The sequence below is a fragment of the Ophidiomyces ophidiicola genome (assembly GCF_022830035.1).
Source record: "Ophidiomyces ophidiicola strain CBS 122913 chromosome Unknown scaffold_12, whole genome shotgun sequence".
In the NCBI taxonomy this organism is placed as follows: Eukaryota; Fungi; Ascomycota; class Eurotiomycetes; order Onygenales; family Onygenaceae; genus Ophidiomyces; species Ophidiomyces ophidiicola.
The window spans coordinates 175,303-197,924 of record NW_026054652.1 but is presented as its reverse complement, the minus strand read 5'-3'; the positions used below and the strand labels follow the sequence as shown (position 1 = coordinate 197,924).

General features: G+C 49.1%; 11 protein-coding genes across 11 annotated transcripts; 4 read left to right on the top strand and 7 right to left on the bottom strand.

The window, feature by feature from the left end:
- Positions 1–2,292: 2,292 nt before the first annotated feature.
- SKN7 (kinase-regulated stress-responsive transcription factor skn7) lies at positions 2,293–4,673 on the bottom strand (the record flags this gene model as incomplete). Its single annotated transcript, XM_049252564.1, has 7 exons — positions 2,293–2,855; positions 2,913–3,102; positions 3,172–4,071; positions 4,129–4,272; positions 4,337–4,409; positions 4,518–4,534; positions 4,620–4,673. 7 exons carry the CDS (start codon positions 4,671–4,673, stop codon positions 2,293–2,295), a joined length of 1,941 nt encoding a protein of 646 aa, XP_049108405.1.
- A 3,135-nt stretch (positions 4,674–7,808) lies between these two features.
- LOZ57_003515 (uncharacterized protein) lies at positions 7,809–8,228 on the bottom strand (the record flags this gene model as incomplete). The annotated part of the gene is made up of 2 exons (XM_049252563.1): positions 7,809–7,981; positions 8,111–8,228. The coding sequence occupies 2 exons, from the start codon at positions 8,226–8,228 to the stop codon at positions 7,809–7,811; spliced, it is 291 nt and encodes a 96-aa protein (XP_049108404.1).
- A 761-nt stretch (positions 8,229–8,989) lies between these two features.
- Positions 8,990–10,328, top strand: LOZ57_003514 (uncharacterized protein; the record flags this gene model as incomplete). The annotated part of the gene is made up of 4 exons (XM_049252562.1): positions 8,990–9,057; positions 9,116–9,159; positions 9,216–9,341; positions 9,397–10,328. 4 exons carry the CDS (start codon positions 8,990–8,992, stop codon positions 10,326–10,328), a joined length of 1,170 nt encoding a protein of 389 aa, XP_049108403.1.
- A 217-nt stretch (positions 10,329–10,545) lies between these two features.
- COG6 (Golgi transport complex subunit 6) lies at positions 10,546–12,839 on the bottom strand (the record flags this gene model as incomplete). The annotated part of the gene is made up of 2 exons (XM_049252561.1): positions 10,546–12,498; positions 12,555–12,839. The coding sequence occupies 2 exons, from the start codon at positions 12,837–12,839 to the stop codon at positions 10,546–10,548; spliced, it is 2,238 nt and encodes a 745-aa protein (XP_049108402.1).
- Positions 12,840–13,042: 203 nt separating this feature from the next.
- Positions 13,043–13,924, top strand: LOZ57_003512 (uncharacterized protein; the record flags this gene model as incomplete). Its single annotated transcript, XM_049252560.1, has 1 exon — positions 13,043–13,924. The coding sequence occupies one exon, from the start codon at positions 13,043–13,045 to the stop codon at positions 13,922–13,924; it is 882 nt and encodes a 293-aa protein (XP_049108401.1).
- Positions 13,925–14,085: 161 nt separating this feature from the next.
- On the bottom strand, positions 14,086–14,528 carry LOZ57_003511 (uncharacterized protein; the record flags this gene model as incomplete). Its single annotated transcript, XM_049252559.1, has 4 exons — positions 14,086–14,125; positions 14,186–14,284; positions 14,343–14,433; positions 14,495–14,528. The coding sequence occupies 4 exons, from the start codon at positions 14,526–14,528 to the stop codon at positions 14,086–14,088; spliced, it is 264 nt and encodes an 87-aa protein (XP_049108400.1).
- Positions 14,529–15,485: 957 nt separating this feature from the next.
- Positions 15,486–15,971, bottom strand: LOZ57_003510 (uncharacterized protein; the record flags this gene model as incomplete). Its single annotated transcript, XM_049252558.1, has 1 exon — positions 15,486–15,971. One exon carries the CDS (start codon positions 15,969–15,971, stop codon positions 15,486–15,488), a length of 486 nt encoding a protein of 161 aa, XP_049108399.1.
- A 210-nt stretch (positions 15,972–16,181) lies between these two features.
- LOZ57_003509 (uncharacterized protein) lies at positions 16,182–16,595 on the bottom strand (the record flags this gene model as incomplete). The annotated part of the gene is made up of 1 exon (XM_049252557.1): positions 16,182–16,595. One exon carries the CDS (start codon positions 16,593–16,595, stop codon positions 16,182–16,184), a length of 414 nt encoding a protein of 137 aa, XP_049108398.1.
- A 594-nt stretch (positions 16,596–17,189) lies between these two features.
- Positions 17,190–18,773, top strand: LOZ57_003508 (uncharacterized protein; the record flags this gene model as incomplete). The annotated part of the gene is made up of 3 exons (XM_049252556.1): positions 17,190–17,194; positions 17,250–18,072; positions 18,132–18,773. The coding sequence occupies 3 exons, from the start codon at positions 17,190–17,192 to the stop codon at positions 18,771–18,773; spliced, it is 1,470 nt and encodes a 489-aa protein (XP_049108397.1).
- Positions 18,774–19,199: 426 nt separating this feature from the next.
- On the top strand, positions 19,200–19,936 carry LOZ57_003507 (uncharacterized protein; the record flags this gene model as incomplete). The annotated part of the gene is made up of 2 exons (XM_049252555.1): positions 19,200–19,297; positions 19,384–19,936. The coding sequence occupies 2 exons, from the start codon at positions 19,200–19,202 to the stop codon at positions 19,934–19,936; spliced, it is 651 nt and encodes a 216-aa protein (XP_049108396.1).
- A 383-nt stretch (positions 19,937–20,319) lies between these two features.
- Positions 20,320–22,573, bottom strand: LOZ57_003506 (uncharacterized protein; the record flags this gene model as incomplete). Its single annotated transcript, XM_049252554.1, has 2 exons — positions 20,320–21,394; positions 21,453–22,573. 2 exons carry the CDS (start codon positions 22,571–22,573, stop codon positions 20,320–20,322), a joined length of 2,196 nt encoding a protein of 731 aa, XP_049108395.1.
- Positions 22,574–22,622: the final 49 nt, after the last annotated feature.

The following is a 22,622-nucleotide window of genomic DNA, read 5'->3' as shown; positions in this document are numbered from 1 at the left end:
AGCAGAGAAACAAGTCCAAAAGAAAAGAAAAAAAAGAAAAAGAAAAAGAACACACGAACCTCAAAAAAAACAAAGAGGTCCCCCCTCCCCCCCCTGGGTCTGGAACGCCCATTCTAGATCTCGCCCACCTGATCAGACGAAAAGCACGGGTTCTAGACCGCCACCGGCCTCGAGCCTCGGACGGCCGCGGCCCTTCCTTGGGACGCAGGCTGGGGGTAGGAGACGAAATCAGAATTCGGTGCTCCGAGCCTACCTTTTTTTCTTTTTGGTCTTTCGGAGGGGGGAATTTTGGAGTGTGTGTTCGGCATCGGGAAGCCGCCCGCCGCCCGCCGCCCGCCCCCCCCCCTTTGTGTCAAAAACGTGGGAAAGAAAAAAGGGGTAAAAAAAAAAAAAAGAAAAAGAAAAAGAAGCTTTGACATGGCGTTTGGCTTTTGACTTTTTTAACATCTTCTATCCAAAACCTCTGGCTTCCCGAGGTTCAGGTTTCGTATAAAATAAATCAGTCATGGTTTGTAGCGACGGCCTCCGGAGCTTTTGATGCTGCCCCGCCCTCGGCACCATGTGGTGCGGGTTTTGCCTCGCGAAACTGGCTCAAAATAATGCTATGTATCTCGTATGGACGGGCAAGCGAGAGGTTCAATAATCGGTTCGCTAGGGGCACAGAGGCGAGCGCACATTTTTTGCCCGTTTCTATCAGCTAACTAGTTAATATAAAAAGCTTTTATCGGAGGTTTCAACTCCACTCAGGACCCCCCCTGGCCTTCTATTCTTTCTCACTCTAGTCAGTTCCATGCACTGGTGGGCACTTCAAGCAAGCTTTGAGATAGGGATTAAAGCTTCTTTTTTTCTTTTGCTCCATTCTTCGCTGGTTATCGTCTACCTTTGATATAACTACTACTCTTCAAAAAAAAAAAGAGTCATGAAAATGTAGTTTTGTAGCAACGGGATCCAAAAAAAAAAAAAAAAAACTATAAAATAAGCTATTCCAACGCAACAACAGAAAACTCTCGATGGCAGGCAGTAGTAAGTAGTGCATGACGACGGCTTTCCCACCCTTGTTCAAATATGCAGGAAACAAATAGAAAGAAAAGCAAAAAAAAAAAAGAATAAACTTTGTTCCTGTGATTATGGTCTTTGCCGTGTACAGTTTCATCGCCATGGCTTTTAATCCCCCCTTTTCCTCGTCCCTCCCCGTCAAGAGGAGAGAAAGAGAGAGAAAGAGAAAGAGATACTATAGAGGGGCGGAAAGTAGACAAGAAAGAAAAAGAAAAAAGGCAAACAACAGCATTAGTTCCTATCCCATGCAAGTCATTCACAAAAGAGAAAAAAATGGGGTGTATGATTTGCTGAATTCCATAGCTTCGGACACAAAAACTGAAAGAATGAAAGAGAGAGAGATGGAGAGAGAGTAGAGGGATGTGTGTGCAGTGGGCGTGTGCGCGCGCGTGGCCGTGGCGCATATGACGGGAGTGGGACAGAAGAAGCAAAAAGAAAAAAGAAAAAAAAAAGCATTTCAGCCAAAACCGTCCCATGGGGACCGAAAGGCGTGGAAAAAATTAAAAAAAAAAAGCCACACACACACAAAAGATGCAGCAGCGAAGAAGAATAAGAATAATATATCCGCCCGTTTCCCAATGTAAAGGTCTCTGGGTCGGGGGCGCCGGATGTGGGAAACCAAAAAAAAAAAAAAAAAAAAAAAACACTATCCAGAGCCCCGTATACAAAAAAGGCATTATTGCGCTATGGAAAGCAAAAGCCAAAAGCAAAAAAAAAGGGCGAGTCGGATCCCCTGTCCTACACATACCCTCCCCGCCGCCGCCGCCGTTTGACCAACAACAGCCGCCCTTATCCAGTTAATCGCCATCAAACGCCGCCTGTTTCGCAGAAAAAGCCCCAATTGTCCAAAAAAGGAAAAAAGAAGGAAAAAAGGTTAGGAATTAATTTTATTTTGGGGGGGGGGAGGTCCAGACGCCCAAAAAAGGTAAACGCGATTTTAACTCTCTCTTTTGAATATATATAAAAAAAAGTAAGAAACTGGCGGCGTGTAGGCGGGAGAGGGGGGGGAGGCCCTATTTTTTTTCCTTGTCTTTTTCTTGGATTCAACAAAGCCTGCGGCATAATGTGTAACTGAAGAACGCACGCATGCACCCACATGTAGATTGAGTAGCAGTAAGACGACCGACGATGCAATTTAAAAAAAAAATGCGCGAGTGGGGACTGTCACCGGGGGTTTTCTTTCTTTTGTATATATAATATGTATATATATATATATATATACTATATGCATGTTCTTCAAGGCATCCGATTCGTCTGCATCGGGTTCACCACGGGCGCATTATTCGCCGCGGCGGCCGCCGCCGCCACATACATCCGCTGACGCTTCGCCATGTGGTGCGGGTCGGCCGTGCTCGCTAGCTCGGACGCCTGACGCCGATGCGACGTGCGCGGCGTGGCGGACACCGCCGCTGCGGCCGCGGCCGCGGGGTTCATGGGAGCCATGGGGTTCGTGGTATATTGGAGGCTGCTTTGGTCGAGCGCGGCGAAGGGCCCGCCGGGCGAGGCGGCCGCGACGGCCTGCGGCTGCATGAATTGGTTGGGCATGGACACGTTGATGGGCGAGACGCCCTGGAACTGCGCGGGCGATTGCCAGGTGCCTATCGACGTGCCGGGCGATTGGCCGGGAGTTGTTTCGTCTTTGACGGACTGGGTGGCGGAGTTCTGGGGGATGGCGGAGGCGGGTCCGGATTGGGTAACGTCGATTGTGCCAGGCATGTTTTTCAAATGGACAAGGTGCTTTTCGAGCATGTTGAGGAGGCTAGATCGGGTGAAGGGTTTGGGTAGGACGTCGTTCATTCCTGCAGAAGTGTTAGATCTCCAATGAAACGGTTGAGGGGAGGACTTGGAGTGTATACCATTCTGAAAATAGAGTTCTATATCACTACTGCGGATATTCGAGGTCATCGCAATAATAGGTGTGTTGTCAAATCTTCGGATAACACTGCACGCCGATACACCGTCGAGGTTGGGCATGATGATATCCATGAGAATCAGATCGTATTTCGAGCCACCTTGCATTTTGTTCACGGCTTCCAGGCCATCAAACTAGAAGAGTGCATGTCAGTAAAGATGAACCTGATAGCAGCTAAAACGACTAGCTTAGAGTATACGAACAGCAGTATCTATCGCGCATTGAAATGAATAGAGAAACTTCCCACCAATATGGCGACACGTCTGATCATCCTCGACGAGCAAGATATGCGGACTCCGCACCCACCCGGGGTCCGGGTACATGTTCGCGCTCGAGCTCTTCTTCCTATCCGCATACTGACTCCGTGGATCGACGGGATTGTGTTCCTTGGTGGCTGGTATCGAGTACGGAATGTTGGTCATCTGGTCATTGTACATGGGATCTATGCCATTGGTAACGCCGACGGGGTAGACAACGGGCTCCAGCTCTCCGTTCATTTTGGGGAAAGCCATTCCCGGGCCGGGGCCAGCTGACGTGGCGGGTCGCATGATGCCGTTGCGCTGGGCCTGATCGAGCGGCGGTGTGGGCACGGCGCCTGGAAGTCGGGCCTGCATGTCGCCCAAGGTATCTAAACTGAATTGCACTTCGGAGTTCATCTCGCTGAGGAGCTTCATGGCATGCTGTAAGGGGGACGCGGGCTCATCATTCTGAGCCTGGGCGGGGCTGAGGTCGGAGCCGGATTGACCCGGGAAGGCGGCGGCGGCGGCGGCTCTGTTTTCTCTTCGCTGGCGGGCGTCTACGGAATGCAGGAAGTTCATCATGTAATGGATGATCTGTTCGTGATTGAGGGCGGTTTTCTGGACGCGACGAATGTCTTGCATGACAACCTGCTGGTCGATGGCGAATTGCGCGAAGCGATCGGCCAGGTGTTGGTATTGCTGCTGCTGGGCGATGAGTTGCTGGTTCATGAGGTCGATCTGCTGGGTGGGCATGGCATCCTCATTGGGCGGGGGCGGTTTTCGGGGGGCGGGGGCTTTTCTTCTGATATTATCTAGCGAATCCTTGTTGTCTGCTTTGAATTCAGGGTGTTTAAACTCCCAGGCCTAGAGGACGGGGGGTCAGCTTGGGGGGGCCGGCGAAGGGTGGCGCGGGATACCTACACCGGCGCCGTAGGGCGATTGGCCGGTCTCCTCGTTGTTCTGGCGGACCTTGTGGAAGTCGTATTTGTTGAGCTGGCGCACGAAGCTGGCGAAGTTGCTGTGCTTGAAGTGCTTGGGGAGGATGGACTTGGTGAACTTCTCGCACTGTAGCGGCGGGCAGTCAGCGGGCGGCGATGATGGACGAGGCGGTTGGGGCGCGCGGGCTTACCTCCAGCACCACGAAGCTATCTCGGTCATCGCCCCATCGGACAATCTGCGCATATGATGGGTCTTCCAGCATTCTGAGGGAAGCATTGTTAGTAACGAAGCGCGGGCGGCGGGAGGCCGACGACGACGACGACGACAAAGGTCGACGCAACGGGTTTGCCGTTGCACCGGCACAGACTTACTTGTAGAGCTTTCGGACCTGGAGGGCGACGGGCGGGCGCGAGCGCGGCAGTCAGCAGGGCGCACGACACAGGCACGGGACGGACAGAGGGGGCCAGACTTACAAAATCGCTGGAATTGCCGGTGGACGCACCACCGGCGGCCTGGGCGCTGTCCATGGTGCAGCCGGCGCAAAGTCGGCGACGTGGGACGGGAGGGTGGGAGTGCAGCGACGGCGATGATGAGGGGGGGTGGATGGAGTGACGGGTAAATGGGAAGCGAGCCGAGAGGGGGGAGAGAGAGGGGAGGGAGAGGAGAGGGAGAGGGAGAGGGAGAGGAGAGGGAGAGGGAGAGGGAGAGGAGAGGGTGAGAGGTGAGGGAGAGAATGCGAGGAGAACAAGAGAGCAAGCGGGCGGGTGGCTGGTTGCGAGACAGCGAGAAAAAATGAAATAAGAAAGGCAGACGGCCGGCGAGGGAGCAGTTAAGAAGAAGCCAGCCGACGTCGGGCACAGCGGGAGATGAGAGGAGGAGACGAGACGGCGGGCGGGGGAGCGGGAGGGCCGTGCAGGGAGAGGCCGGGCGTGAGCGAGTAGGTAGTTAACTAGTGTAGCAGCAGCAGCAGCGGCGGCGGCAGCAACAATAATGTTTCGGCGGATGTCGTCACGGCGATCGAGCGATGGGGCGCGCGTCGCTGGCTGGCTGGGGGAGCAGCGGCGGGTGGTGCGACGAGGCGAGCAGGCAGAGGGTCGCTAGTCAGCGCGCGCTAGGAGGAAAGCAACAACAGGCGGCCAGCGCGGCGCTGGGCGGCGGCGGAGGACCGCGGCACTGGTGTCGCGCGCCGTAGCCCGTAGCCGCTACGGAGTACTCCACCCGCACGCCGTAATTGGCCGGCCGCGCTGCCACTTCCACCGCAAGATGACATCGTCGACTCAGGGCTGATCGATCGCCCTGCCCACTGCCCGCACCCGCGCACCCGCGCAACCAGGGCCCTCCCCGACAGAACCACCGCCGTGCCTTCCAGCCGGCTCTGGAGCCCGCGCGCCTCTCTCGCCGTTTCATCCTGCCGCCGAAACAACGTTGCGTTCTTGGAGCCGCTCCCTCCCCTGCCTGCCATGGGCTGACGCTCATCACCATCCCCGCTTGGCGAGCCATGCACTCCGTAGTCTCCTCTCACCGTCGCAGTGCCTCCGTACCTACCGAGCGTCGGTAAGGCTTAGCTGCGGCCTTAGCACGCCCGCTCTTCCGGCCGATGCTGCAGCTCATGCCCATCGCACATCGCATCAGCATCACGCGTGCAATCTAACTTTTCTCCCTGTTTCTGTTTCTCTTCCTCTCCTCATTATTATTCTTCCTCCCCTCGGTGTTTGAAAGCAGAAACTACAGCCGCACACACAAACACCTAGCGCCGCCAGTGCCTCGCTCGGCGCCCATCCTGTTGGAAACACAACACAGCTTCTTCAGCTTCCGCCCCCCCCCCCCCCCATCTCCAACGCACCAGATCCCTCGCTATTCAAACTATCTCTTCCTCACTCGCTCTCTCACAAATAGTAATAATAATGCCCTCCATCCATCCATCGTCCCCGTTGCTGTCCACCAATTATTCCTTCCTTCATTCCTGATCGCCGCCCGTGGAGCCGCGTCTCTGCTCGAAACGGCCGTCAAACAGCTTCCCGCCGCCCATTGGCTGGCCCTGTCTGAAGCTCCATTCTAGATCTCCGTCTTTTTTGCCATCGTCTGCTTCATTTCCTCATTTGCTTATCCCGCTCATTCTGATTCTCACTAATACTACTACTACTTATATTACTGCTACTACTCCAACCTTGGAAGGAGCTGCCTATTGCGCCAATGTTGTTTTAATGCGCCAGTCCCACCCGGCCTCCAAGCCAGAGGCAAGCTCCCGCATGCCCAAGCTGGGCCGGCGAGCTATATCTCCTCTGCGCGGGATGTCCCCTGGAATGGGAACAACATCCATCCATCCATCCACAGCACTCCTTCATGCCACCCAAGCCTCCAATGATGTTGCAGATACTAGGAAACAAGCCGGGGCCCATCTGATCACAATCATCACCATCACCATCACCAGCACCAAGCGCGGATATCAACTGATTTGCACCACTACTACTAACTACCAAGAACCCAGAAACCCCCTCCCCCCCCAGCAAACTTGGGTCCAATGGATCCCAAACGGCTTAGACCCGCCGCCGCCGCGCTAAAAAAAAAACATCCGCCACACCGCCGTCGTCCGAGAGCACCTCACACATACGCACGGACAGAGAGAAAAAGAGAGAGAGGGTATCCCAGCGTTGCATATTATTATCCTCCCTCGGAATGTACCGATGGAAATGCCAATTGAATCTATTGACCAAAACGCCACGCTCGTGGCTAGTACCGTTTAGCTACATGCAGCGGCGCATCCTCTGGGAAGAGGGACGGGCTGTTTGTCCACAGCTAAGTTCGAGATAATAATAGTAAGAGACATTTTTTTTTCCTATTTTCTTCTTTTCTTCAAAGACGGCCAGGTGGAAGATTTCCGCGAAATCCAGAATACTTCTCCCAATCTTCCCCTGTGAGAAAAAAAAAGGGCCCTTTTGCTGCAGGGGACAGGGCCCGGAAATAATCATTAGAATAATAGCAAGAAAAAAAAAAGCCGGTTTTTTTTTGTGTTGCAAGTTGCGTGTAATTTCGTTTTTTAGAAGGGCGGTGATAAAAAGGTGGGCAAACACAATAATAATCAAAAATGTGATACGACTATTTTCTCATGCATTTCCTGGTCCTGGTGGAGGCGAACTTGTGCTGTCCGTTTTTCCCCCATTATTCCCCCCTTCCAACCTCCCCCCCCCCGATAGCACCGTAACGCCCGGCCCCTCATATAATAGCGGTAATAATGCCAATAAATCGGGGCCCAGCAACAAGATCCCGTATATGTAGGCAATGTCAATCAATCCCAGTCAGCGGGAGAACAAGAAGAATAGCAAAAGACAAAAAAAAAAAAGAGAGCAAAAAAACTTCCAGGTCTTTTTTTTCCGGTTTTTTGTTTTTATTTTCCAGGGAGCGCGAGGGTGATGGCGTTCCGTTGGTATGACACCACTTTCAAAAAGAAAAAAAGCCTGGTTGGTGCCTGCCATTTTTCTCCCCAACGTCGATGTTTCCTCCCATCTTTCCGTTACTTTCTCTCCTTCCATCAAGAAACCGGGTCTATTAGTTTTCCTTTTCTTGTTAAAAAAAAAAACAAAAATTCTATTCCTTGACCGCAAAAAAAAGGAGCCTTTCCCAGCCCTACAAGCTGGGCTTCCTTTTAAATAATATGACTACCACTATTGGTTGAGCCCCGCCCACTGTTCGGGCGTATAGCATTTCGGCGTCCACGCGTGGATCGCGGCGATTTCGGCCTTGAGCGCCGAATTCACCAGCCGGTGGCGCGCGAGCATGGTCTTCTTCTCGAACTGCGCCGACACGATGACCGCCTGGAATGCCTGGCCGCAGCCGCCTGCATGAGGAGGGATAAAACAAAAAAGGTTAGGGAATTCGGTTTCTTCTCTCGATAATCACGGCACATCGGCGGGCGGAGGAAAAAGAGAATTGAGGGAAGGGAGGTAATATAAAGGGTTTGTCATACCGGATAGGTCCTCGATCTCGACGTGTTGCGCGCCCAGCTTGGATACCAGCGTTGCCTTTATCGACTCGGCCGTGACTGCCGGCGCGCTGGTGCTGGCTGCGTCCGCCGCGTCCGCCATGGCTGCTGCGAGGGCGGCACGGCTCTGGTGGATTGTGCGTGGGTAGGTGCTGCTGCGGAGGAGGAGGAGGGGGGAGAGATGCGATGGTCCTCGGTTGAGGAGTTGGCGGACAAACATAAAGGATTTCGGGGCGAACGGGGCGAGAGGGGGGGGTCGGTGCGGCGTATATATGTATGGATGTATGTGTCACGAGCGAATAAAGGGGTTGGTTGGTAGGACAGGTGGTTGTTCTGTAGAAGTATATAATAGCTAGCTTCACAATGCCACTCTCGTGAGGTCTTCTGGTGAGTTGATATATTTTTGGCGGGGGGGACGAAGGTAGCTATCGGGTGTAAAATCTTTCGACGGCACAGTAATTTATTACAGAGATTGTAATTTTAACTAGGCCTCTCGTATTTGTCAGCACCAATGGCACTCAGGTCATTGGCGGCAGCAAAGTGCTCTCTGGAGAGGCGATTGTTGTAGAGACAGTCTGGCAGTGTTAAATCGACTCCGACATACATACGCCAAAGACTTATAAGACAGCGTTTGTTAGTAATACACATGCGTACTCCGTACCACGGAATCTTACCGGAGACTAAGAGCCTCCGCCCCGCCGGTCAAAAATTCCACGTGATGCGGTTATGTAATCCCGCCCGGGGCGGAGCTGTTTCTGCAGACGTCGAGGAGGCTTGCTTGCGACTACGCAGGGCACCGGACTAACCATACATTAACCCAGTTGACATTTCTTCATGTTCCGTACGGCTTCGCGCATAGGAAAAATGGCCTCCTATCGTTCGTTCACCACTTCTCCGTTTTCTGAAGCTGTTGTCGAATGCATGAGGCGAATGTATGTATGCACAGAACATTGGCGTCTTATAGAATGGAATTGGCTGATTTGCCCGCAGATATCCAGAAAGTCTAGCTGATAAAAGCTTTGATAATACTGGCCGTGTGTTACGCCCGGACGGATATCAACACGTTGTTTGCTGACATCGTGCATCCCAGTCTTGCTTGAAGCTCCACTGAATACGCAAAGACAGTTGAGAAATTCTGTTTTATTAACGGTTGACCTGACTCAGGCCGTTGCCGACGAGGCAATCGAGCATGGAGACTCGATCGTTATTGCATACCGTCAGCTGATCCCGCCCCCAGTTGCTCAGCCATTTCCCTGACAGATCGGATATAGACCCCATCATCTTCCGCGGCCTGAAATCCATCACTTCCAGCAACACGCAGCAAACGACCCTTCTCAGACTCGCTGCCGAAGGCATCAGCGTCTATTCTCCGCACACCGCCGTCGATGCCGTCCCCGGCGGCATGGCCGATTGGCTCTGCGATATCGTGACGCGCCCTCGCGACCCACCGCGCCCCGCGGCCGGCGGACATGCGGTGGCCGACGAACTACTAGCAACCGCCAAAGCAGCGTCGCCGCCGCCGCCGCCGCCTCCACTTCCCCCTCGAGCAGAATCGCGCTCCATGGCCTCGCACCTCATCTTCCCGTCTTCCCAGCTACCATCGCCCGAAACGGCGACAACAGGCAGTGAAATCCCGCATTCGCGCTCGACCATATCGCCCAATCCGGCCCCGCCTCCCGGGTTTGAAAACGCAGGTACAGGCCGCCTGGTGTCCTTCCCCGCCCCACAGCCACTAGGTTCACTCCTCCGTCATATTGCGTGCGGGATCGGCATGCCGCGGGGGCTCCCACACTTCCCTCTCGCCCTACCCCCAAACTCGAATCTTGACATGAAAATCAGCACCGTGGCCACCTGCCCGGGCTCTGGCTCGTCGATACTCATGAAGAACGGGAAGCCCGTTGCCGACTTACTGTTAACGGGTGAGATAAGTCACCACGACGCTTTAGCCGCGATCGAAAACGGATCCGCGGTGGTCTCGTTGTTCCATTCGAACTCGGAGCGGGGCTATCTAGGGGAGCGTATGCGGAGGAAGTTGGAAGCTGCTTTGAGACTGGAATGGGGTCAGATGATCGAGGATTTGGCTGACTTGCCTGAAACCTCCACCAGTGGCGTGGCAGATTGTCTTAACGACCCGACTGTTGACGTTAGAGTGAGCGAGAGGGACCGTGACCCGTACGGGATTGTTGTCTTCCCGGAGGCGTGATCGCTTATCGCTAGGCTCGTGGCGGCAATTAGCGAATCTGTTTCTGAGTGCTCACATTTTGGATCTTTTTCAAAGGTAGCAAAAATCTTACTTCACAAACTCTCGGTGCTATATTTACTCCATAAAGTACACGTCTATTTCAATCATTTTTGACCTACGACTATGTTATACACAATCAACATCAGTTTGCCAGAAACTACTCCGTAATCGGCGGTATTTAGCTCAGCAATACTCTGATCTCGCCTGTTGTCCTTGGGAAGAGCGCGCGCAAGCTCCACGGGCTGTCCATAGCACCAAATCCCTCATTCGGAGCGTCGACCTCTTGGCTCTCCTTTTCTTTTCCCTTTCCTTGCCCGGTCTTTGAAGAACTACTAACTGTGTCGGCAAGACTGCCTCTCTCTCTCGCCTCATCAGCGCCAACAACCATACTCTCCACAAACTCGAAATCGCGGCAGAACGCCTCCACGGCTTCCTCCGTTACGCTTTTTACCAAGCTAGGGTTGTTAATGCGTTTTAAATTATCTGTAGCATCGACAAAAGCCGATGGGAGGAAATCGTCCAGTTGTTGGCTGACTCTGGACAAGGACTCCGGCTGAAATTCTGGAAGCGAAACTATATCAATCAAGTTTCGAGGTCTCGAGGCGGTTGTTGGCGACTCTTCATCCGTAGAATCGTTAGGGGCAAATGGCTCAAGTGCTGTAATTAGTATCTGTAGACCAGACTCTTTCAGAAGATAATCCTGCTGGATGTCGAGTAGGCTCAACCTGAGAGAGGATAGAGCCGCTGATAGTGGTGGTAGATGTGTGGTGGATGCAAACTTGAAACTCGATATTGCAGCACGAACAGCAAGAAGACAATTTGTCTGGTATATTACTTTTGAAACTGGCTTAGAGAGCGCATTAGAAGATGTCTTCGCAAGGTCGAGAAAAGGATCAAGGGCAGCTCGAAGGATTGGTGTAAACTTGTTTTCAGTGGACGATTCATCATCTGTCGACTCATGCTGAAAAGAAGAATTATAGGCATTCATCAGTTGCTCCAAATCATCAATAGCATCTGTGAGAAATTCTGGTGGACTTAAGTTATCGGGGGGAATCAAGCCAGACGGGTCTCCTTTTATTGTTGCAGTTTGATCTTGAACCAGGGACTCAAAGCGTGAGAAAGCGGATCGTTGTAGCGAAATGACATTCTCAATTAGTGTCGACTCTGATCCGAGGAGCTTGGTAAATGTGGACTCATAAAAATGCAGAAGGTTCATAGTTTTATACAAGGTAACCAACTCATCAATGCCCTGTATCGCTAACTCAACCCTCTGCTTCAGTGAGCGCGCAACTCCACCAATATCGCGTGTTACCAGTTCTCGCAAGGCCTTCTGGCCATCAAACACGGTCTCCTCTGCGTCGATGCGGGACCAGGGTTCACTGTTTTTACCAGACTCGATGCCCTTTGCAAGTTCACCGCCATCCGATACGAAGAGCGCCTCTAGAGCTTCTCTTTCCGATACTGTTGCCGAATGCACCCAGGCAAGCATATCCCCCACATATCGAAGTGGGTCATGAGCAGAAAATTCAATAGGTTTCGTACTGGAATCACGGAGCTCGTCCGCAATGGCTGCCGTCAATGCCTGGTGGAACGCATCCGATAGAATATACTCGCGCGCCTCAGCGAAGAAATCCAAACAGCTATGAAACAGGCTGGGTCTCTCTGCCAATACTCGGAGCCCTCTTCGTATAGGGGCGCTCATTTGAGGGTCTTCCAGATTCAAGGATTTGAATTCCTTTTGTATCCATTTATATAGCTTCATGAATGCCGAATTTAGGTTTTTTGAACCTTGCTCCATGATCTCCAGTCCCAGCCTCTGATTTTCACTACCAAGCAGTAGCTCGCAGTCCTTATGGATCTGCTTTTGTCGAGACAATATATCAAAAAAGCGGTTATCAACAGGCTCTGATGAGGATGTTAATGTTGAAATCTCGTCTTCGGAAAGTACAAAATGCTGATTGAAAGCACTGAGGAGCTGCTGTTTTGTTTCGGCTTCATGCTTTTGGGAAAGTAGTGCGGATGCCTCTTCAAGCATTGGACTTGTTTCCTGCCGTGAAAGGCTAATATGATGGCGCATATCCTCACATATTGAGGTAAGGTTAGAAATTGCAGCTCCGATGCGAGTGAGTTGCTAAATGACCACTCATTAGCATTGGAATACGAATCCAGGACGTCAGACAATCCTACCTCCGCAACCTTTCCAAAGTCTTGTATAATGCTACCATTGGAATCTATAACCTCCTTCTGGATATCCAAATGAAGGGTTCTCCGTGTTTCTGCGGTATTTTGAATACTCCTTTTGTCTAATGTTTCCAATGCATCGCGAATATCTGAATCGGTATATGAAGTTGATAGAACTGTATTGAGGCGGTTCGAGAGTGCCGTAGGTTTAACATGGGAACCTATATTAGATGTATTAAGGCCTATTGAGCCATCATCCAAGTCAGGACTGCCAGCAGCCGCGGCAGCCATGACTCGACGGTTATGGAAGAAAAATAGAAGCCTTGCATGTTCGCGTGGTGGCTGAACAGTCCGGCATAAGGTTCGGGAGTGAATGTCGGATTAAAGTTGTCCCGCGACGCTCAACTGGACCTTGGCTTCCTCGAAATCAACCCCTACAAATGAACAGGACGTATTTTAGGCACTTTTTTTTCGCGTCATTTATCATTGAATAAATGGACGATTTGAATCCTATACTATCGCCCTCTAAAGCCCGACAGGCGGCTTCCCAGGCCAAGGACTGGGCGTATGTTACGAGCTGGTTGAACCGCAAATATACAAATTCTCCAAATCCCATACCCAAATTCGAACGTAATGAGGACACACTGAAGGTGCTACTGAATATTGCCGCTGCCAATGATGCCGCAGATGAGGATGAAGCCCTTGCGCATCGTACACGGGAGGAAACAATCGGCCTCTTGAACGCTGAGCTACAGAAACCTTTAGATCCGAAACTCAAGGTCCTGGATGACATTCAAGATAGCCTTGACGACCAAAGTGCGAAGCTTATCGAGGATCTCGCCGAAACAGGGTTATTTCTCGGCGTATTAGAATCAGACATTCAACATATGTCTGTGGGGGTCTTAAACATGACGCGAGAGGAGTTCGATACTGCTGAACAACTACGGAAGCTCGAATCAATACAAACTTATCTTGGCTCAGAGCTTATAAAGTTACAGACACAACTTGCTGAGCTCAAAGACAAAGAAAGATACGAAACACCGGCAGACCTGCCCTCAAAGACCAGCGAATGGCTGAGAAATAAAAGAATTGTAGAGGCGAAAGCTAAAGAGTACCAGAGCCGTACTGCTGCTATTAGGGGACTCTCCGATATAGAAAGCCCAAAGATTGACGATGTAATAGCAGAGGAGGAAGAAACTATGAAATTGGAAGAAAACGTGAAAAAGCTGGAAAATAATATCAAGGACTTTCACGGGCTACCCACAAATTTTACCAGTGCAAAGTCAGAATGCCAAAGACTCTCGGCCGAGCACCGCGTTCTTGTCCAACGTCGAGACCGTTTATTTGAAGGCTTGGTTGGCTCAAGAGGTCGTTGATTTGAATACTGGGCATGAAAATACATCTTAAAGCATAACGTCATGTCATTCTTGTTAATTGACTATATCGTCTACGGTATCATATACAGAATACATTTCAAGCCGCCGTTAACAAATTTCTGAGACGCCGAAACTTCCTATTCATCATGTTCATCATCGATCTATTTATCCATGCCGAGTGCGTTCTTCACTTTGTCGCCACTAATGACAATGGGTCAGCTACTGCCGAACGTCATCCACTGGAGCATTTATGGAACTTACATAGTGGCAGCGGCGCCGCCATTATTGTTGTCATGCATGCGCTGGGTCTTGTCGAAAGCTTCCTGGCCTACTCCCTTATGGCTGTCTGGCTGAGCTCCACTGCAATGGCTTTATTAGAAAGAACTTCAGGGAGTGTTTATTGGCGGTAGCTACATACCGAGTGATGCGGTCCGTGGTGTCAGTGAAGGTCTCCTGCACTTTCTGCTGTGTAGATTTGGCAGATTCAGGAGTAATTTCCTCCTTAGCCTCTGTTGACAATACCACATTAGCAACAAAGGATGGGAGATCTTGCCCAATTGAGGCCCTTACTGGTCATGAAATCCTTGCGGCCTGCGTCAGACATGCTTGCGATTTATGTTGATTGCTGTGGAGGTTTGTGAAAGATGAGCAGAGTAGTTGTTTGTCTTGATGGGAGAAGTCGAGGAGGTTGTCAGTTGATAAAATTTGAGAAAAAACAGGAAGGAATTTCGCTCGTTTTATACCCCGCGAGATCAGCTAGCCCTACCCCTAAGATGACGTACATATCTGGAGGTTTCCTCCAGAATAGGGTACCCTTCAGGGGCATAACCAGGATTCTGGATTATGATGCAATATCAATACACAATCGAAACTAAGTCAACCCCATGCCCGATTTACTTGGGTGGTATGGTGGGATAAAACTGGTTTTTTGATACAAACAGGAACTCTCATCCATGGAAGCTGCACTCATTTGTTGTTAGCCCATGCTCCACCGGGGCGAGACCTACGTCCACGGAATGATGTAATTGCTATGATGTCACTACCAAGGTGTTTGTGCACCATGCTAAACCGGGTAAAGGGAGTTCCGTGCGACGTGATTACGTCAGTGGCTATGGGGTGACATACTTCGGAATTCAGTAGATCCGAGCACCGAGGATCCGCCGTTGGCCCACCGAATCGGAAGTCCATGGAATGGTACTGAGTACTCCGTACTCCGTACAACTTTTCGACAATAGATTATTGTATTTCAGCTGCTAAGTTACTTTACTAACCTTTGGGATACATAAAAACTGTAACAGTGCTGCTGGCTCTAAGAAATGAATTGTCAACTGAAATAAGATTTAGTCGAAACAGAGTATTCGCTATCATAATAAATTATTCATAGCAACATGCAAAATGGGCCGCCACCAGGCCACCCAGTCATACTCACTGTTCAGTAATAAAATAAACGTGGACTTGGGCATTAATGTGTTCAAAAAATAGGATGGTGTAATCCCCACAGTCGATCGAGGAGCCATCGGTGAGGGAATTGCGCCGGATCAATGCAAGGAGGTAGATAGTTTTACCAGTCGTCTTCTTTCCTGGGATCCAAAATACATGTTAAGTTGGTACTCTCAAAGTAGTCAGGATAGTAACCTGAATCTTCCCAGTCAATTATACCAGTAACCCTACAAACATTGTTTTCTCCCGTCTCTACCATTATGTTGTCCTTCTTAACATCTCCATGAGTGAAAACCGATCCTGTTGTCAGTGGGGGCTGCAGGGTTTGAATAAACTGAATGTATGATTTGCTGAGAAATTTAGAGAGTGAGAATTGCAAACCCACAAATGATGCAGCTGTATTGAAAGTTTTCTCTTGTGCAAAACAGCTTATCCTTGGTTCTTTCACCCCTTCCCCTGCCACTCCTCCCAATGGGTAACCATCGTCCTGTCTCAGGGTTCTGAGATTTTGAAAAATTTCTTCTAGTTGTTCCTGAACAGAGACTTTCCCCTCGTGATTCAAATTTGGCCAGGCTTCTGTCAATGTCATTGATGGGATATAGGACATGAAAAAAGCCGTGAAAGGCACAAGTCTTATAACACCATGAGGGCGAGGAGCAGGTATATCTGGCAAATTCTCAAATAGATGTATATTCAGTATAGTCCGGTCGTTGTCGAATGACTTTGAGAGCAATCTTGTCGCTGCATTTAAGAACTACTCCCCTGACAACCATTTCCCAGATTTTCGGGGATTCCCATATTAGCCGTTTTAAAGATATCAAAGTTCCTCTCCCACAAGTTCCTTATTTCCATCAGAATGTCGCGATAGGAGTTCGATGACATCGTCAGACAGTGGAAATACCACCTCAGCGTTATTAACATAATCGATTTTAGTGCGAAATTCAGGGGGTGGTGGTTGATCTTCTTGCTCTTTTTTTGCTCTGGCTCTAGACAAGACTCCCATAACTGAATCATAATTTAAAGGTAAACAATCCCGTAGATCGACTGTAGGATCGGATTTTAGAGCCATCTGCAGCTTTTTCATAGCCCATTTGTTTAGGTAAACTGGATCAGTCGTGGTTGAGCGCACCTTCTTCGGTTGGAGAAAGGGGAGAAAATATTGCGCAAATCCCTGAAGACAACTGAAGCAGCTTTTCAAGAACAAGCAAACAGCATTCTCTTGCTGTGCCATAACGGACGTGTATTTCTGAATAAATTCAAATCAGAGAGAGAAAAAATTGCAAGTACTTTGTTTGCTAAGATGGAGAAAGGCCAGCCTGCGACTGCGTCGTCAAAATGCTAGTCAAATCTCCATCCTGCAGAGTGGAAAGACAAGAAAAATAAGCTCACGCTTTAGCAGGGGAATGTAGAGCAATGGCGTTCACTGGAAGAGCCCGACTCCTCTGACTGATGAAATCGGCGCTTCAATGGCTGGGGTCTGAAAGAGCTATGATGTGGATAATTCAGCCGGAAAGCATCTGAAACCAGAATATCACCCAAAAAGCTACGTTTTCAATTGAATTGATCGCCTGCACTCCATGGATTAACAGCGATCCAAAAGTTGCCCAGACCTCCTACGTAGTACCAAAATTTGAGCTGGTTGATTATCCATGCAGGCAGCAACATGGAGGTGATGAGGCGGAATAATATTAGCTCCGCTGCCCGTTGACCGATGACCACGTGATTTAACTTCGAGGCGTAGGCACCCGCCACCTCCCACGCTGCATGAGGCCTATGGTTAGTTACAAGGTCTCATTGCAAGTATCAACAAAATATTAACATCAAAATGATGTTATTGCTGGCTTTTACCTAGATCCTATTCTGATTAGCGTTGTATTTATTCAAGTGTTTTTGCATACCCGACCAGTGCACAAATCCACTCGCCCCTCATTCGAGACTGGTTCATGTCGGCTCCAGAGACTCTGACAGCATGGGACTTTACTCCCGTACTTGACTTACTTCACTCTTTCAAGCTTGAACCCCACCAGGAACATCCATATGTCTTACAAAGATCCCCTAACGATAGATTTGACGAGGGCCCAGATGAGGCGATTCCTTCAGCTGACCTGGATCGCAGGTTTGATGACTGCCGCCTAGGCGATTTCGGCGCTATTTGGTCAGCTTTATCGCAATCATATTCTCGAAATTCTGAAGGGGAGTTGCTCTCCCTCAAAGAACGACATAACAGCCTTGAGCATAGAGCTTTTACGCCTGTTGTTGACAGACAGACCATACCAACGGAGGGGAAAAAGGTCTTGTTAAGAAAAGCGGTTTTCCAAACCGATGTAGTGGACCTAAAATCGATATCACATCCACGAGTTCGGATTCTTAAGAATTCCGATGCACCTCGTGCCCAGCAACAGGCAGTCACACCCATTACTCCACCCAAGGCAGCTGTATCACAGGGGCCTAAACCTGCTTTCTTCACATACCAATCTCCTCCACCGCCGTTGAAGAGCTATAAAAGATCAACTTTAAAGAACAAATTTAATGTGGCTCCAAAACTCAAGGGCTCAGCTAGTGACAGAAAATTGGACCTTATCAGATTACTTACAGAAAACCATACAATGCAAGGCCAATATTTAGCCAACCCTAAGCTTCATGACCCCGTTTTCTCCACTTTGAATGTTCATTCCTCTGGGATACACGTTTTTGTTGACATATCGAACGTGAGATTACCTTAATCCCTTCTTCGTTGTGGATGATATTGATCTGTTTTTTTTTAAAGGTCATGGTAGGATTCCATGATTGCATCAAAATTGCAAGAGGTATCCCAACCACGGCTCGCGTGCCTCGCCTTCCGCTGTCCTTCCATAACCTTTCACTCGTCCTTGAGCGGGGCCGGGCAGTGAGAAAGCGCGTTCTTGTCGGATCAGACCGCTTCTCAGCCATAAACGAGGCCGAGAAGCTCGGCTATGAAGCAAGTATCCTCGCACGAGTTCAGAAGGGAAGAGAGACAACCTCGCGAAAAAGAGGAGCTCCGTCCTCAAAAGAACAAAGCGGTGCTGGAAGTGACTCAACTGGGCCACAGGATCAATCCAGTGGGTCTGAATCCGGCGAGGTTGTTCAAGAAAAATGGGTGGAGCAAGCAGTGGATGAAATCCTGCATCTCAAGATCTTGGAGAGTATCATTGACTCAAAGCCAGCAACAATTGTCCTCGTAACTGGGGATGCGGCTAAAGCGGAATATTCTGATGGATTCATGAAAATGGTCGAGCGTGCTTTAAATAAAGGATGGAACGTCGAGCTTGTATGCTTTAGCTGTACACTCAGCCGCGCTTACAACCGCAGAGAGTTCCGGTCGAAATGGGGAGAGAGGTTCACCATCGTCAACCTGGATATATATGCAGAGCATGTATTGGATATGTAGCATTTCCCATGCTTCGCGATCAGCTGTCCTGGTAACACTAGACTACTGATCGATGTTGTCATTCTTTTTGGATATTTTACGAGATGGATTGCATATTTAACTCAAACTATCGCTTATATTTCTGTAGCTGAACTTGCCCTTCTGTGCAAGGAGTACCTTCTGACGTAATATGCCCCCTCATCTTGTGAAATTCTGGTCCAGGTACAGCTCAGATTTCTCTTCATTACAGATTCCATTATACCTATTCCAAATCATTTCATAAACGTATAGCCCAGGAGCTCTAAACATCAGTTTGAGGGAAAGAAACACTAGCTCAAGGGCGGCTTCATCCACTACAGCTACCCCTCCCTTCCACCAAACGCGGGACGAATAAACTAAGTAAAAGGGGCCTATTTCTACGTGACAGCAGACTTACGATTTACAAAGATGGTGGAGATTCGAACAGAGCCTGTGGGGTATTCCCGCACCCCATTGTTTGGTGGTGCCCTAACAGCTGAAATACCAAATGTGTTTAAGGATATGAGGTACAGCGTTCTCCTCCATTCCAATCTACTACCCCAAGATAATGACTACCTAATTTTTTATATTTCTGACTGCCGTCTCTATTTAGCAATGTGCGGCCGATTCCTGATAACCAAGAAGTTTTTGCGTCCTCCGTTTCCGACACAAACATTATCATCGAACTTGTTGAAAGACTAGAACGAGACTCTGAAGCAGCTCGGGTGCCTTTGGTTCGTATACTAGGAAGGGAGTCAGTAGGAAACTTGTCAGATGACGAACTTGCCGTTCTTGCCCATATGCATGATATCTGCAAGGCTAATCAAGAACGATTCGAACTGGTCGAGGCTCCTAAATTATGTACCGTTCAACATATCCCCGAGCCGTCATACTTGTGTAAATTGAAACTGGTGTCGCGTATGGTCATTTGTGACGCATCTGGCACAGTACGATCGCACGAGAAGGCTACAACGGCATACATTGTTCTTGTTCGTCTGGTGCTACAAGGAACAGATATACTGTTGCATATCAATGTCCCGCAGAATGAACATGTATGCAATGGAGACCCAGATGGCCCTGCAGGCGAAGAACAAAAGGCAAAAGAAATATTAGAGAGGCTTTTGCACACACTAAGAATTGTGGACTACGGCTTATTTGGCAACTAAAGGTTGTTTGCGAGGAGAGCGCAATGCTGATCTAGATGACTATATATACTGGCAATACCTGTACAGGATAGGAGATTTACGTCTTTGGGAGCCTATTAATGGAGAAATCTGGTCTGTAGTTATATCATGCTAATTGAATCATTGACTAGTTATCTTCGTAAGTTGCCTTGCAACCTTCATAGCTTTCAATAGGTCCATTCAAGTTTCGAACCACAACTAGGCATCACGGAGTCGGAGCAACTTATGTAGGAGGCCAAAAACCCCAAACTTATTTTCCTAGCTCAATTTCATCTGTGTATGTATGTCCACTAGCTATCTAGGCAGATAGGAAACAAAATTTCAGTGATCAAGCCCAAATAAATGTATCTGTCATAGAAATCAATTTAATCAAGTACCTCGACGTTTTCTCCCGTTTTTACAGTCGCCTTCCTCGGTTTTGGTTGAATCTGCACCAATGTTCCCTTACATCTCCCACACCCCGATTTAGTCGGATCGATGCTCTTTGAGTGCCGCCCATACTCCTGTGCACAAAGTAGGCAACTCCAGATGTATTTGTAGTTAATCTTATATGAGTGCTTTGTTGTAATTTGAATCCGGCCAGCATAAACTGGGTGGGCATCAAGTATTGCCATGACCTTCTTTGCCCAGTTTTTGAAACTCGCGCCGTGCGGGTTGTCGCGAACTTTTGAAATCATGTAATTCGCCAAATGGCAATACTCATGAGCGATGGTGTTGAGAAGTTTCTCCTCAGTATCGACAACCTTATCCGCAAGCTTGATAGACGCGTATTGTATGTAGGAAGACTTGAGAGGGGAGGTTGTTGGAGGTGTCGTAACAAAGGAGTTGTTATGTTGGTGGCATGCAGCAAATTGACTGGAAACTTCCTGGACGACTTCTTTTTGCTTTATATGTTCACGTTTCCAGATTGCCACACCGGCTGTTTTGTTGAGTTTTTTGCACCAGATGAGTTGAACGCCCCCAGTCTCCGCTGCCATTTGCTGAATCTGGCCACCACTAACCCGATCATCTAGCTCTTTCAAGAATGCTTCCCCAAGAGCCATTTTTTTCTCATCAAATGCCCGTTTTTCAGCCTTCGATACTGCGAGCGACCTTGTAGACCTCTCACAGCCCTTCTTCGGTGAACTCGAAGATTCTCCAGGAGAAGAAGGCACGGAAGAACTCCCATCGGCTGCTCCACCCTGGCTATCCTCAAAGATTGTGAACTCTGGAAGCAACTTTCTAGACGCTCGAAATGGCGTCTTAGGGGTGAATAGGTCATTCCAGTGGTTCACATCATTTTGACTCCAAAAAGCGTCAATACTTGGCCGATATGGGGATTGTGGAATCCGTTTTGGAGTTTTTTTAGGCGACTGGAGACGAGATTTTGATGGGGTACCCGGAGGAGTGAAGACCTCCTCTACATTCTGCGCTGGAGTTGGATCAAGTGAGGGGGGTGTGCTGAGGAACACTATTTAGTAAGAGTTTCAAATGGTAAATATCTCCACAAACAACTTACAACATTGTATCAGAGTCACTTTCACAAACTGGATTCATAGTAGTCTTTTTGTCATCCCTTGATGCACCATGATATTCCTGATCAATGGATGTTGGCTGTTGTAATTCAGTTGGAGAAAGAGTTGTTTCTTTCAGGGCCTCTGTCAAATAATCAAGTTGAGACGAATTATGTATATCTGTTGTGTTGAGGAAGATCTTTGTGTTTCTTCTTGCAGCTTCTTTATCTTGCTGTTGCGCGGTGGGTCTCCTCCCTCTAAACAGTCTCCTTACTGGAACTTTCTGTTTAGTGAATATTTCTTCTTCACTTTCTTCACTCTCTTCTTCAGCGCTTTCATAGTAACTAATGTCCTCTTCGTCACCAACAATAAAACCTTCTAGGGAATCGAACTCTTCTTCCTCCTCATTTTCACTTGACAGGATTTCTTCCTTTTCTGATACATACTGTGGCGTTACACTTGGTCTCCAAGTGCCTCTTCCTGACTTTCGGGCGTGGCCCGTATTTCGTCGAGAGCGAGAACCGCAAAGGTTAGGTTTCGTTTCATTAAACAGGCCTTTCTCGTCATTTTCTTTCTCATAGTCGCCTCTTTCAGTACTGATATGGTTACTTCCTGTCGTAAAATCACTATAACGCCTCTCTTCTCGAGCTGAAACTCGTCGAGCTTTGTATAGAGTATTCGCCCGGCTGACCCCTAATGTTCGCAGTGTTTTTCTTTTCTGGTGTTTTACACTAATAGTGTCTATCAACCCGTTTGCGTGAATATCTTCTTTCATGGTGCCATTTTCTTTCGCTATGGGAGACGACCTGGTTTCGTCACTTGTGTTGCTCTCTTCTTCTGATATTTCACAGCCATACTCGTCTTCGTTTGCGCTATCATGCTCACTGTCATCTGTATCGGCCTCTTCAGCGCTCAAGTCTAAATATTTAAGACAATCAATACGCTCTTTCTCCTTTTTGAGATCTTTAGGGGCTTCCTCCTCGTCGCTATCGTCAAGAATGATCACGGGCTGGGAGGTTTTTCCACGCGCAGTGGACGGTGTAGGTTTTGGCGGCGTTTCGCGAGAGATATGAGCAGTCGGCTTCTGCTCTGTGGGCCTTACTGGAGCCGCGCGTAATCGTGCCATGGCAATATTGTGTTTTCCCGTATGCCCTTAGCCGTTGGATTTGGGAACA